Here is a 13,389-nt window from a genome sequence, read left to right on the forward strand (position 1 = left end):
CGGGCCGGTTTTTATGTGCAACCTCTATGAGAGAACGCAACGAAAAAATCATTAAAAACGGGCCTTTTTTACATCTGTCGCCACCACTTCATTATTCGACAGGGTATACCTTAGATCTCACTACAGTGTGACCCTAACAATATACTTTTTCCAGAAAATGAAACAAAAACTGAATAAAACACTGAGTTTCACTCGCGAATTGATGTTAAACATTGCATTTTCAGTCACAAATCTCCCTGTTTTGTGTGTGTAAACCACGCGTTCAGCCAAGAACTGCAGGTCCATTAACATCATCATAACGTTAAATAGTGCCACCTGGGAGCTTAGATCTCTCGGGTCATTTTTCTTCGTCTCGTCAGCTTTCCAACAATATAACAACCCCTGTCACACCTTTGCGTATCCTAATTCCTTATGAGTTCCTTATCAAAATTTTTTAATACGCAGCCGTACGCTCAAAACGTCGAAATTTTTGAATACTTTGACTTTAGTGCGACGCACATCTAGCGTACAAGTAACGAATTCAGCGCATCCATTGCGTATGAGATGTGTATGAGTTGCGTATGCAGTGCACAATATTATTTTTCGGGCTGCGAATAGGTCAGTATGCAGTGCGCATGCTGAGCGTATTCCGGACGCACCCGACTTATGCCGACCGCATGCCTGACGCAATACGTCGGCATTCGCTATGAGTTCGTTCAGCGTGCGTTGTATCTGCACTGCAAGTACACTCTATACACGTCCAATATGGGCGGTTCATAATTATGCTGACGGGGTGCGTGCCGGAAGGTCAGCGTATTACTGCATATGAACCGCTTATCCCCCACGAACTCGTACCGTGCTTGACCGATGCGCTGCTATTTATAACTTATGACCTGCGTAACAGCGTACGCAGCGTAGTTTTGTGCATGCCCAAAACTATCCTGCGTACTGGGCCGTACCATGCGTATATCTGCGTACATTAAACCTACACAAAACGATAGAGATGCATATGAGGTGCGTATTGTGCGCACGACTGCGTATGAAAAAAATGTCAATGCGTAACTCATAAGGAATTAGGATACGCAGAAGTGTGACAGGGCCCTTATTGTGAGTGGTTAAGGTTTAGGCTCGTGTGTATTCACGTCTAAACTCAAATAAAATTTGCCGTTTATCAATGGCTCAGCGCGTAGGGTCTGTTTATTGTACACGTGCTAGGCAGCGCTACTGTATATACACAGAGCCCGGGAGCTCTTATCTCCATGTGTCCATGTGTCCATGTGTCCAAGGTCGTCTGGCTGTGCACTTTGGCCAGTTTACATGGGGGTCCTTTTGACCACAAAGGATTTGATATGCTGTGAATAGTAAGGTCAAAGTTAACGCACTGTAGTTTTTCATTTGTTCACTCACACGTACGTGCTCTTGTCTGATGCTTTTCATGCGGCTGATGTTTCCGCTGTCCTACTTGCCTTGTAAATTAAGTTATTTGTTGCGTATAATAAAACCATCCTGAAAGCCAATATTGTGGGGGGTACTTGTAGCTGTGCATCGGAAGTCAGTCTTATACCTAAAAGTTGTGACAGCTTGTATTAACTGGACAGTTGCAGAGAACGAGCCGTGGTGAGTACTCAGAGTAGACGTACTTTTTGCTATGACTGCATGCTTACCCTAAGATTGTGTGAGAGGGGCTATACATTTGTACATTGAGCAACCTGGCCAGAAATTCGGACTTTATTTTCCTTTTAAAAAGTCATAATGAATATATCATTTCTCATCAATATGTAGTTCAAATGGTAGTCATTAGTCTTATTTCAATGGTACTTTAAATGCGCCCAAAGATTGATTATTGCAACAGCGATCGTACGTGCGCGGCCTAGTAGTAAAAGTGTTGTGTTTCAAACAAGAGTCCGAGGTTCGAAGTGACTGATTAAGAAATTAATAATGGAAAAAGTGGAGGCCTATGTGCAAGGAAAACTTTCCCACATTTTACATTTTGTGGTGTGTGTGTGTGTGCAGTGCCCGTCTAAAATGTGCATGTTCGGGAAACGCAAATTGCTTTGCCGCTGGTATAGGTTGCATACTCTTGCAGAGTTTTTGAGAATTGCTCGTGCAAACAACGCACGCTATTCAATGGTGTTGTTTTCACAGGTTGAAGGCACACTTACGTCAAAGTTTGTGCCAAGTTTGAAGTTTGACCACCTACAATGGTCGCTCAGTCGACTTCAAAAATAATGTGCCCGTGCAGATTCGGAAACATGGTATGCAGTGCTATTCACCCATTGATCCATTAGTATTCACCCATACTGGACAATGTATCGCCCTGCAATGCACGTGCGCGTGCCCGTCCTTTTTGCATTGTGCTACATACAGTGCAGTGATGGTTGCTTAGTTGACTACAAAATGCATGTGCTCGTGCCCGTGCATGCCACTCACGTACGAAGACAGTGTGCAGTGCTATCGCTCTACAATGTGCCCGTCCTTTTCCATTGTTGCGTCATATTGAGCACGCGCGCAGCTTTTTCGAGGACCGCTCTTCCAAACCACTTCAAACTCAGCACTGCACATTCTGCTGTCCCGAGCAACACACCCGCCGATTTTCAACTCCATACGGTGCCCGGTTCTGGAGATAATCGGCGGACAGACGGACAGACGGACAGACGGACAGACAGACAGACAGAGATTCCTTGAATTGTAGTATAGATGTTTGTTTCATACTGTGCAATGTGAATATACATACATGTACTTAAAATTTGATTTTATCAATGTTAATGTTCAAGTCATGTTTTATTGTATTATTACCCCTACTGGGACCCATGGGAGATCAGTTCTGATTAAAGGACTGAATGGGCCAACCAGTATAAAGAAGAAATAAATAAATAAAAAATTAAAAAATAAATAAATAATGTGCTTCGATACCGTTGTAAGGAACTTGCACAACTCGGTCAAAAACCACAATCTACACCGTCATCTATAGTTCAATGCAGTACAAAGCTCAATTGTCGCGAGTATCAACGAGGTTCGAAGTTCTGGGTCACAAAAATTCCACGTTAAGGCCCCAAAAAAATAATAAGTCGGTCTCTGGTCAGCGCGCGCGTCGATTTTAATCATGCGCGTCAATCTTTTTTTTTCCAAAATGTTCCGCGGTAGCTCCAACAGCGCCCTCTATTTCCGCACCTCCTCAATTTTTTTTTACCAAAGAGCACCAAGGAATGGGAAATTGCACCAAGGCAAGTTTTCGAAAGCACCAAGGCAAATTATGGAGGACACCAATGTACATGAGGACACCAAAAAGCAAAATAGTACCCCACTTTGTCTGTACAATCAAATCTAGAAGAAACCCCCCCCCCCAAAAAAAATAGCCGCGTGGCCGCGTCAATTCCGGAACTTTGGTCTGACCAGTACGGAGCTTTTAAAGGGACATAGGTGAAAAAAAAAATTGAAAAAATCATCGTAAGAATGAAAAAAATCTGCGTTCGAACGAAAAAAAATCTGCGTTCGAACGAAAAAAATCTGCGTTCGAACGAAAATAATCTTCGTTCGAACGAAAAAAAATCTGCGTTCGAACGAAAATGCTGTTTGCTGTTTGCTGTAAGCTGTTTGCCCTCCCTGTGCTGCCCACCACTTATGTGGGTGATTTTTGTGGGTCAAAACATTCTTTGCCCTGAAAACTGTTGTACCAAACATGTAAAACGTATCAATCATGATGTGACTCATATCATGCTCTTGTAAGTGCAACAGTTTCTCCACATTTAACTGGTTATCCATGGGCCACCAAAAAACATGTCGGGCTAGCCATGGCTATCAGAATAGCCCGACATGTTTGTCATTTGCTATGAGTATGAGTAGGAATCAGCTAATTAGTGAATCCCGTATCTGAAAGTGAGGAAGCAGAAAGTACATGTACATGTACAAGTGTTAGACTAGTAAAATAGGCTTATTGAAAGCCAGAAATGATCAAACAATATAAACATGTCAGTCGCTTCTAAAGTTTGGAACTATTACAAGGATTAGGAATGACAATTTATACTGTAAAGGATTTGTTGATAGACAAATTTTTGAAAATCACAATGACGACCAGTTATATTTTTTTACCTGAAAAATTTGAAAGATAATTATATAGCCTTTTTTAATTATTTTTTTTTAAACTTGCCTCACTTTATAAAAAGAAACCAAAAAGGCAAATTACTTTTTAAAATGTCTCATAAGTGTGTTGCCTCAGCATAGCATAATGGGTGGGACTGATGGGGTGGGGGGGGGGGGGGTTGTGTTGTAGCTAGTATTGTAACAGGATAGGGACTCTTAAAAAGGACAATTAGCTAGATCTTCATTGCAATGGTCAAACGTCATGACCAACTAACAGCAAGCCCTAGTATGACCGTTTGAAAGCTCACAGATTGCTTTAAGACCAAATTCCTGTACTTGGGCCACGGACCTACATTGGGCACATATGTCATGCATGTTGGACCTGAAAAAACATGACCAAATCGACCACATAAGTGGTGGGGCAGCACAGGGAGGGCAAACAGCTTACAGCAAACAGCAAACAGCTTTTTCGTTCGAATGCAGATTTTTTTCGTTCGAACGCAGATTTTTTTCGTTCGAACGCAGATTTTTTTCGTTCGAACGCAGATTTCTTTCGTTCGAACGCAGATTTTTTTCGTTCGAACGCAAATTTTTTTCGTTCGAACGCAGACTTTTTTTCGTTCGAACGAAGATTTTTTTCGTTCGAACGCAGATTTTTTTTCGTTCGAACGCAGATTTTTTTCGTTCGAACGAAGATTTTTTTCGTTCGAAAGATTTTTTCGTTCGAACGCAGATTTTTTTTCGTTCAAACGAAAATTTTTTTCGTTCGAACGAAGATTTTTTTCGTTCGAACGCAGATTTTTTTTCGTTCGAACGAACACTTTTTTCGTTCGAACGAAGATTTTTTTCGTTCGAACGCAGTTTTTTTCGTTCGAACGCAGATTTTTTTCGTTCGAACGCAGAGTTTTTTTGTTCGAACGCAGAGTTTTTTTTTCGAACGCAGATTTTTTTCGTTCGAACGCAGATTTTTTTTCATTCTTACGATGATTTTTCAATTTTTGTTTCACCTATGTCCCTTTAGAAGCTCCGTAGACCAGAGACCGAATATTTTCTTCTTTTTTTGGCCTAATGTACATTTTCTGAGAGTTGCAAGATGCTGGTACAAGTACTACAGCGTTACTCGGTCGAAACCACAACTTTCCTCGCCAGATATTGTTCACAGTAGATTATAAAGGAGAGCTGTCGCCCGAATCACCGCGAGGTTCAAAGTTTTTTGGCCACAAAAAAATAAACTTAATGTCTTACATTTACTGAGAAATAGTGCACAATATTTTGAACTATCTTGAAAATCAAAGCGAGGCATACAACGCAAAATATGGTGGCATGAATAGTGTGTGCGGTGAACGGGGTTACAGCTGATTGACACTCTTATAAATGAATCGATAGCTCCAGTGTTGGAGCAAAGGCTTTGACCCTCAAGGCCAAGGCCAAGGCCAAAGCTTTGACCCTCAAGCCTTAAGGCTAAGGCCAAGGCTTAACCCTCAAGGCCAAGGCAAAGGCCCTGTTTTATAAAATGACCACTAATATAGAACTAATTATATTACACGACACATTATCACGAATCGCTCATTAAGAAGAACAACTTGTCTTTAATTGCAATCAAAATGCTCACATACAAAAACTAAAAAAAAATAATGATTTACTTCTATACTGACGCACAATTCTCCCGAGTGTAACAAAAGGGGGATCCAAGAAACTGATTTGGGGAATTTAAATTTGCTGGGCCAACATGGTCAGAAATATAGCATTACCTAAAACAGATACATGCAAATCTTTAGCGCTTATCAGGGAGATATATACAACCAATCAGATTGATCATCAGTTAGAAAAAAGTAGCGTAGTATTAGTTATTGAGGGCAGTATAATCAGAGCATGATCAGCAGTCACAGATCTATTCCATAATTGTATTCAATTTAATCGATTATCTCATTAGCTCTTCAAGTGTACAGAAAATTATTGCAGCAAATTAATATACTACAACGGTAACAAAATGTGATGCTATAAAAGTGAAAGTGTGCCCAACACACAAATCTGTAGGGTGTTTCCCTCCTCCATGGTAACACGATTAAAATGGTAACAGCAAAATTACAAACATATTTATATGGGAAATGCAAAAATCTATGGGCCTTGAAGAGCCTTGACTCAAAATTGCAAGGCACTGATCCCTCAAGGCCAAGGCCAAGGCTTTTGCCCTCAAGCCTCGAGGCCAAGGCCAAGGCACTAAAGTCCAGTCTTAAGGCAGCCATAAGGCCAAGGCCAAGCATCAAGGCACTACATCACTGGATAGCTCAAATTCCCCGAAAACAGCAAAATCAATCAACATTCGAGGTTGGTCACATCTTATTAAGCCCATGACCAAAAATAAGAGGAAAATTTGAGTTCGGTGTATGCGCGAGAACGTGAAACATTTCTTTTTTTTCACTTACCAGCTTCGAGATACCCTTCGAAATACCCTTCTATTTGTTGAGCAGACGGATGTCGTTGGCGTTATATGCCTTGCCCTGATTTTCAAGATGGCGTACCCTGATAAAGGTTTATTGATTGTGGTGATGGTTATAATATATGGTTCTGCACTTCATAAGGGCACACAAGACGACATTAAATTGTTATGTCCAGGGCCTAATCTGTACTGTGCTATGTGCAATTTGCAGGAGACTTGTTCAACAGGCTGACCGGCTCGGGACACAGCCAAACCGTTGTGTAGAGTGTTCTTATAGCTAAACGCCACCATGAGCTTTGCCGAACAAATCCAGGCGATGATGCCGGACTTGGTTAACGGCAAGACGCACCAACCAGTGGAGGAGAAGTTGGCGGCTTTGGACAGGAAGCTCGGCAGCCATGTCGTGAACGGGATCAAATTCCCGGCTTCCGTACAACCATCCAATCTGGAAGCCCTGAAGACCTTTGAAGTGCGCGATGACGACGTTTACGTCTTCACCTACCCAAGATCAGGTGAGGATTGATGAGCCTACACTATCCGCTCCGTTCAAAAGTACCCCTTCACCGGCAAAGAGAGTACGGTTGGGGTGACCGACCGACGCCATCTTGCCTGACTGCAATTCGCAAGCGCGGCCACTGCGTGTACATAGTAAAACTCCCCTGGTGTACGTGCGTCACACACAAGGAACGGTGCGCGTCAACCAGCTTAATGTCCCACTGCAACCATGGGACGTCGTTGCTAGGTAAAAGGGTGCCCTCTTTCGTCAGCGCACGGAGCCCATAATGGTCACCTGTCCCCTCCGACACACTCGACAAATACCATTAATGCAGATGCAGTCTTTTTGAAACAATAACATCATCGTGTCTTGCGTGAAGTTAGGTCGGGGGGGGGGGGGGTGGGCGAAATTGGGCCAGAAGCTATAGTTTTTTGGGGGGCAGCGGAAGAAATGGTTATTGTTGCAGTGGCACCCAATTAAGTATAATAATAATAACATGAATGCATAATGTATAGCGCATTATGCCAAGGCCTCAAAGCGCTTGACAAAGACTATAAAACCGGGTATAAGGAACAATTCTACAATTGTAATAAAAGTGAAACAAGTAACGTGTAATATGACTACTAAAACTACTGCGATAGAAACTACACAATTTTAAAATGTCAATGGCTCAGTGGAAACTCATTTCAGTTTTCTTCGCCTACCAGAAATATATTGGCTGTTATACAACGCCTGTATAAATCCCTGTAATGTGATTGATGGATTGTTGATCCCGCGTATTTCATTTTTTTCTTTTTCGTTTTGACATACCGACTTAATTCAGACTGGAGTCAAATTTTAATTGGATGAGATCTGTCCACAAACAGGCACTCACTGGCTGGGCGAAATAATGCAGTATATCCTCCACGATGGGAAGGGCGATTATGACCGCACTTTCATGACCAACGGGCTGGAATTCACGATTACAGATGACCCGATTCAACTTGAGGGTGTGACCCCCGGGTACAAGACGTACGCAGCCATGGCATCGCCACGGTGCATCGTAAGCCACTGCTTGGAGAGTTTTCTTCCTCCCCAAATCTTTACTAAGCATGGAAAGGTAATGCATTTTTTCCCACTTGTCAGTTAATCATTAAAATGAAGAAAAAGGGATTGAAAAAAGGTAAAAAAAGAAAAATGCAACTATCAGCTCCTCGCCCAGTGCATGAGCACTATTATATAACTGACATACAGATCCTAGTCATTTGATTGGTGGAACTCACATCACGTGTCATTCGTTATTGCTCTCTTTCACGCCGCGGCTCAAAAAGTACTATCCGCCCATGGGGAATGGGGAACAGTTGGGATCATGACGCGATGTTTGTGTGCAAATGCATGCTGGTGTGCGCGTTCAGCGTTGCGCATAGCGCGTATCGTTCCAAAGGGCCAGCGCTACAGTGTTGGGTTCAACCATTTTCGTAAAGGGGTGGTTTGGAAGAGAGAAATACATTTTCCTCCAGTTTCGTATTGAAAAAAAGTTCAAATATATCAAATTTCAAGGATCTTCATGTCAGTTATATAAAACAAATATTGAGTGGCTTTAAATTGTGAAATGGGAGGAATATCATCGCTCGGTTAAATCTGGACTTTTCCAGTTCACTCGGCGAAGAAAAGTCCAGATTTTACCTTGCGATAAAATTCCTCCCATTCCACGCTGAGCCACTCAATATTTGTTTACCATTCACTCATTGTAAAACAAATATTGAAATTGTATGTCTGACTGCTGATGACGCTATTTCGTGACAAACAAAACGAAGGCTGTCGATTGGTCAATAGCCGCCAGCTGACCCTAATGCATTGCATGGGGAGAGCATGGCGCCCAGACGATTCTGACATTGATATTTGCTTTTAGAAAACTGTTTAATAGCTCATCCTTTCACATTATAAATCCTGACAGAGGCAAAGAACATCGCTTCTTTGTCTGTTTGAAAGACCAGCACGAGTCTACGTGCATCATTACAACGTTCCCGCAGCGAGGTGCACGTCATATTGAAGCACATCACACACAAACCTCTATATACCTTGTAGGCTTGTACGATTACCGTAATGTTCTGTGTAATTGGTGCACAATACACCTTTTTTTCGAATGCAACGGCAAGAATTACTTCATGAAGTGACAGATGGAATGTTCCATTTCACGAGGCGAATGGAACAGTCCATCTGTCACCGAATGAAATTAGTCTTTCCATTGCACGAATGTGAAAGGTTGATTAATAATATACAAATATTGAATGCTTCGAGTGGTTTAGTAAAACTAGCCTCCTGAGGTGATCCATGGACCATTCTATTTTTCCGAGGCGAAGCCGAAGGAAAATAGAATGGTCCATGGATCACCGAGGGAGGCTAGTTTTACTTCACCACGAGATAAAGCATTCAATATTTGTTTTATAACACTTCACCCACAGATTCTGCTTGATTTTAATATTTTACATTATTTAAATCTGAACACAGTTGAAATAAACTTCAATTTCAATACAAAATTGGTGGAAAATGTATTTCTCTCTTTGAAACTACCCCTTCACGAAATGTTTGAACCCAACTCTGCGGCGCGCTCTCTTTGGAACAATACGCGCTACGCACAACGCGCAACGCGAACACCAGCATCCATTTGCACACAAATACCGCGCCGTGGAAATAGTACTTTGGTTGCTAATGGTATAGTACTTTGGTTGCTATGGGTATAGTACTTTTGACCGTGCACAGAAAGATAGCAAAATTAGAAAGTAACATGTGACTCGCTCTCGGCCAATCAAGACACAGAATCTGTGGGTGAGGTGTTATAATTTTTAATATGCTACACCTTGTTATCTGATTGGTCTGAGTCACCAGGGACTTTTTGCAGGGGTGGGCTGGGGTGTCAGGCCCAGCAGATTGTTTTAATGTGCGATTGTTGTGGACAGGCGGACATATAGGTAATTACATTATTACTATAACTGTTGTAATTGGGGGTGGGGGTGGGGGGGGGGGTGTCAGGGGGGGGGCGGTTGCGGTGCGGCTGGCCTTGGGTTGAACGAATAATTCAATGACAATCATCGCTCCACCAATCAAAGGACGGGGATTTACTCGGGCGTTGTATAATTTTGTTTTGTTTAATTTGTACAATGTACGGTACAGGTAATTTACGTGGCCCGAAATCCGAAGGACGTGCTCGTTTCTGAATACAACCTGCTGGGGGCAGAACAATTGGATTTTGATGAGATGTTCTTCGGATTTGTCCAAGGGAAAGGTATAAGTTTAAATGCAAAGCAAAGTTAACTGTGGCCGATATTAGATAACACAAATCGCTATTATCCCCAGCTTATTTTCTCTTTTCTTCCTTCCTTTTCTTTTTTTCACGGCAGAAACCGGGACCTATAGTTTTGTTTTAAGAAGCGGATTCTATTTTTCTCAAATATTGACTGAACAATAATATTTAAGTGGACTGCAAAAAAGGTCTCCAAATAATGTATTGACTTTCTGTCCATTGTTTGTTGGTTTGTTAGAGTTGTTTGTTTATTTGCTTGTTTGTTTGTTTGTTCCTCCATGTATCTCCAGTGGTATTGGGATGTTGGTTTGATCACGTGCTCAGCTATTGGAACCATCGGGACAAGGAGAATTTTCTGTTTATAAAGTACGAAGATCTCCACAAGGTTCGTATAAGAGAGACCTCATTGATGAAACACGGACTGTACGTCTTGCACTGATGTTCAGAAGGCCGTATACTTGGTGCATGTCACCATCGTCCTCGGCTGGTTGTCATTATCAATGACGCTGTCACTGTTTCAATGCTCTCGGACCAATCAAACCTCAGAATCATTTATCGTGTCCTGCTGCTCTGCGTCATAGCAAAAGAATTGTTCAATGTACAAGTCGTCTCCCGTTATAGCGAAAACGGTTAGGACGAAATCCGATTATTACAACCACATATCTTCGGTCCCGGCAAAATTGTGCACATGTCTATGGGAAAAATCGCTTAAGACGAAAACGGACAGTACGAAATTCCTGTTATTCCTGTTAAGACGAAAGGTTTAGGGGACCCCATCGAGTAAAAAAGCATTGTTGGCAACCAATTTATTACGAAAAAAACCCCTAAAACCACAAAACCATATACAACTTTGATGGAGGAGTGGGGGCGTTAATCAGCTGTAACAAGTGTTTAAAAGCTGTCACTTTCAATGTCAGCACTATGATTATTACGCATACAAATGCAATTATCACTGTGTTATTATTGCCCATTGTGCACAAGATAATGAGTTCATACCACGAATATTAAACTCACCCTTACAGTGCAGTGGAGATTATTGAAATTTATCTGAAAAACGTATGGCAAATATATTCAAAACTATAGATGTGTAGCTGAGGCAAACGCTTCAAAAATGTCACTTTGATTCGTTGTTTTATTCAGGACCTCAGGGGCTCCATTTGCAAACTAGCAAAGCATGTCGGGAAGGATCTACCCGATGACGTCATCGATGACATCGTGGAACGCGTGACCTTTGGTGGGATGCAGAAGACTTATCAACAGATTGAGGAGGAACACGGGGAGGAGGGAAAACTGATGACGCGTTTCTTAGGAGTAACTCCGTATCTTAGAAAAGGTGTGGTGTGGTTGTGATATTCCATTGATTTTCAGATTTTTAAAAACTTTTTTTAATGGTTCCCCATTCCTATTATGTGTTTCATATACTATTCAATTTAGAACAAATTATATATCTTTCGTGTTGCTTTGTTTCTTGCAACCCTTTCCTTTTACCCAAGTGACACAAAAAAATGACAGTGGACATTCCCAACCCAGCAGTAAGGTATTATAAGATTCTGCCAGGATTAGAACTTCGGCTCTTTGACATCTCTTAATGATTCTGAAAGAATAGGAAATGTTGACAGATGACAAGAAAACCATCTTTTAATATTTCCCTACGCAATGAAATATTGTACGGAGCATTTCATCAGGCGTGTGTTCTGATTGATTGAACAATATTTTTCACCTTTTATTTTATTTGCAATAACAGGAAAAGTCGGCAACTGGAAGAACACTTTCACGGTGGCACAGAGCGCCCTCTTCGACAAGATCTACGCCCTGAGGATGAAAGGAACCGGCTTGGATTTTGACTTTGAGCTTTGAGAGCCCCGATGTGAGTCGGGCTGCACTAGCTTGTATAGTACTACTGGATGTACATGTACTTCCTCTGTGTATTCCATTCTGTAGAGCTTCACCAGATAAATAGCCTACGATTAGAATTTCAGGTGCGAAACAGCGCAGCATTACACAATTTCAAAGCACTGCTTACAATTAAATTCCCAGTCCTTCGAGCATTGTCCTTCTTCGCTGGTTGTTCCTGCAAGAACAACCCCTGAACTATAAGGCCGGGACCCGTTCCGAGAGTTATGAGCTTAATTTTGGCAAGCACTACTTTGAAATTGTCTGTGCTGTTCGGTTTGTACTAGTACACGCGTGGCTAACTGAGTTTGTATTGCACGCACTTTATTTCCAGAACGCGCGCAAAAACATCCCAAATATTTGTATATTTCGCACACCGATCACTCACAGCTGAGGTCTGATAATTGCCTCATTTTTGAAGAAATAAATTCAAGACAGGATCCATTAATTTAATTTACCGTTTATATGTAGGGTTTTCAATTAACATGCAACATCGATTAAAACAATAACAAAAAATCCAGCGAGAGCCAGTTTTCAACAGTTAACCTTTGTTGCTTAACGGGGATGCTGTAGAATTACAAACAGTTTCGACAATACTTGTTCCCCAACAATTAATCACTGTATTTAAGCAATAACAACAAACCCTCTGTTCCTTTCGATGATTTTCACAGAGATTTTTGCTGTAATTGGTTGTAAAACAAGATAATATTAAACAGTGCACAGATGTAAAATCAATTCCTAGTCCAAATATACTGAATTTATTCAAAGAAAGCACCTCTGGATACTGACAAGATGCATTTTATAATGATTTTAAGGTTGAACGGCGAAATTTACTGGAGCGGGATTCGAACCTGGGACCTCTGGATGGCCGTATTATAAATATAATTTCACATGTAACACATTCTCAGTTGTAAAATCGCTAAAATTTGCTGATAACTATCAGTAAATACATGTTGAAAATAGAAAATATAATCGGACATTATTGTCTAGAGTGGCGTAACTAAAGGGGCAAGGGGCCACGCCCCGGCTCCTACTCCCTTTGAGATCTGGGTGTTTCTCTATGATGCCTGCACCACAGTTGCATGAACTGGAACTAAGGGGGTTTTTAACCCCCCCCCCCCCAATATTTTGTAAAGACTACCATTTTTCCATTCAAATGCCCTTACCTGCCCTTACAATTTCTAGTCACTGCTTTAGGTCTTTGGTCCTATTTATTAC

General features: G+C 41.5%; 1 protein-coding gene across 1 annotated transcript; it reads left to right on the forward strand.

The window, feature by feature from the left end:
• The first annotated feature begins 1,147 nt into the window (after positions 1-1,147).
• LOC119739728 (sulfotransferase 1C2-like) lies at positions 1,148-12,906 on the forward strand. The gene is made up of 7 exons (XM_038214763.1): positions 1,148-1,596; positions 6,711-7,011; positions 7,862-8,094; positions 10,149-10,260; positions 10,569-10,663; positions 11,419-11,611; positions 12,023-12,906. Exons 2-7 carry the CDS (start codon positions 6,789-6,791, stop codon positions 12,133-12,135), a joined length of 969 nt encoding a protein of 322 aa, XP_038070691.1. The 5' UTR covers positions 1,148-1,596; positions 6,711-6,788; the 3' UTR covers positions 12,136-12,906.
• The last annotated feature ends 483 nt before the right edge of the window (positions 12,907-13,389 follow it).

The sequence above is a fragment of the Patiria miniata genome, unplaced genomic scaffold (genome assembly GCF_015706575.1).
Source record: "Patiria miniata isolate m_02_andy unplaced genomic scaffold, ASM1570657v1 HiC_scaffold_4, whole genome shotgun sequence".
Lineage (NCBI taxonomy): Eukaryota > Metazoa > Echinodermata > Asteroidea > Valvatida > Asterinidae > Patiria > Patiria miniata.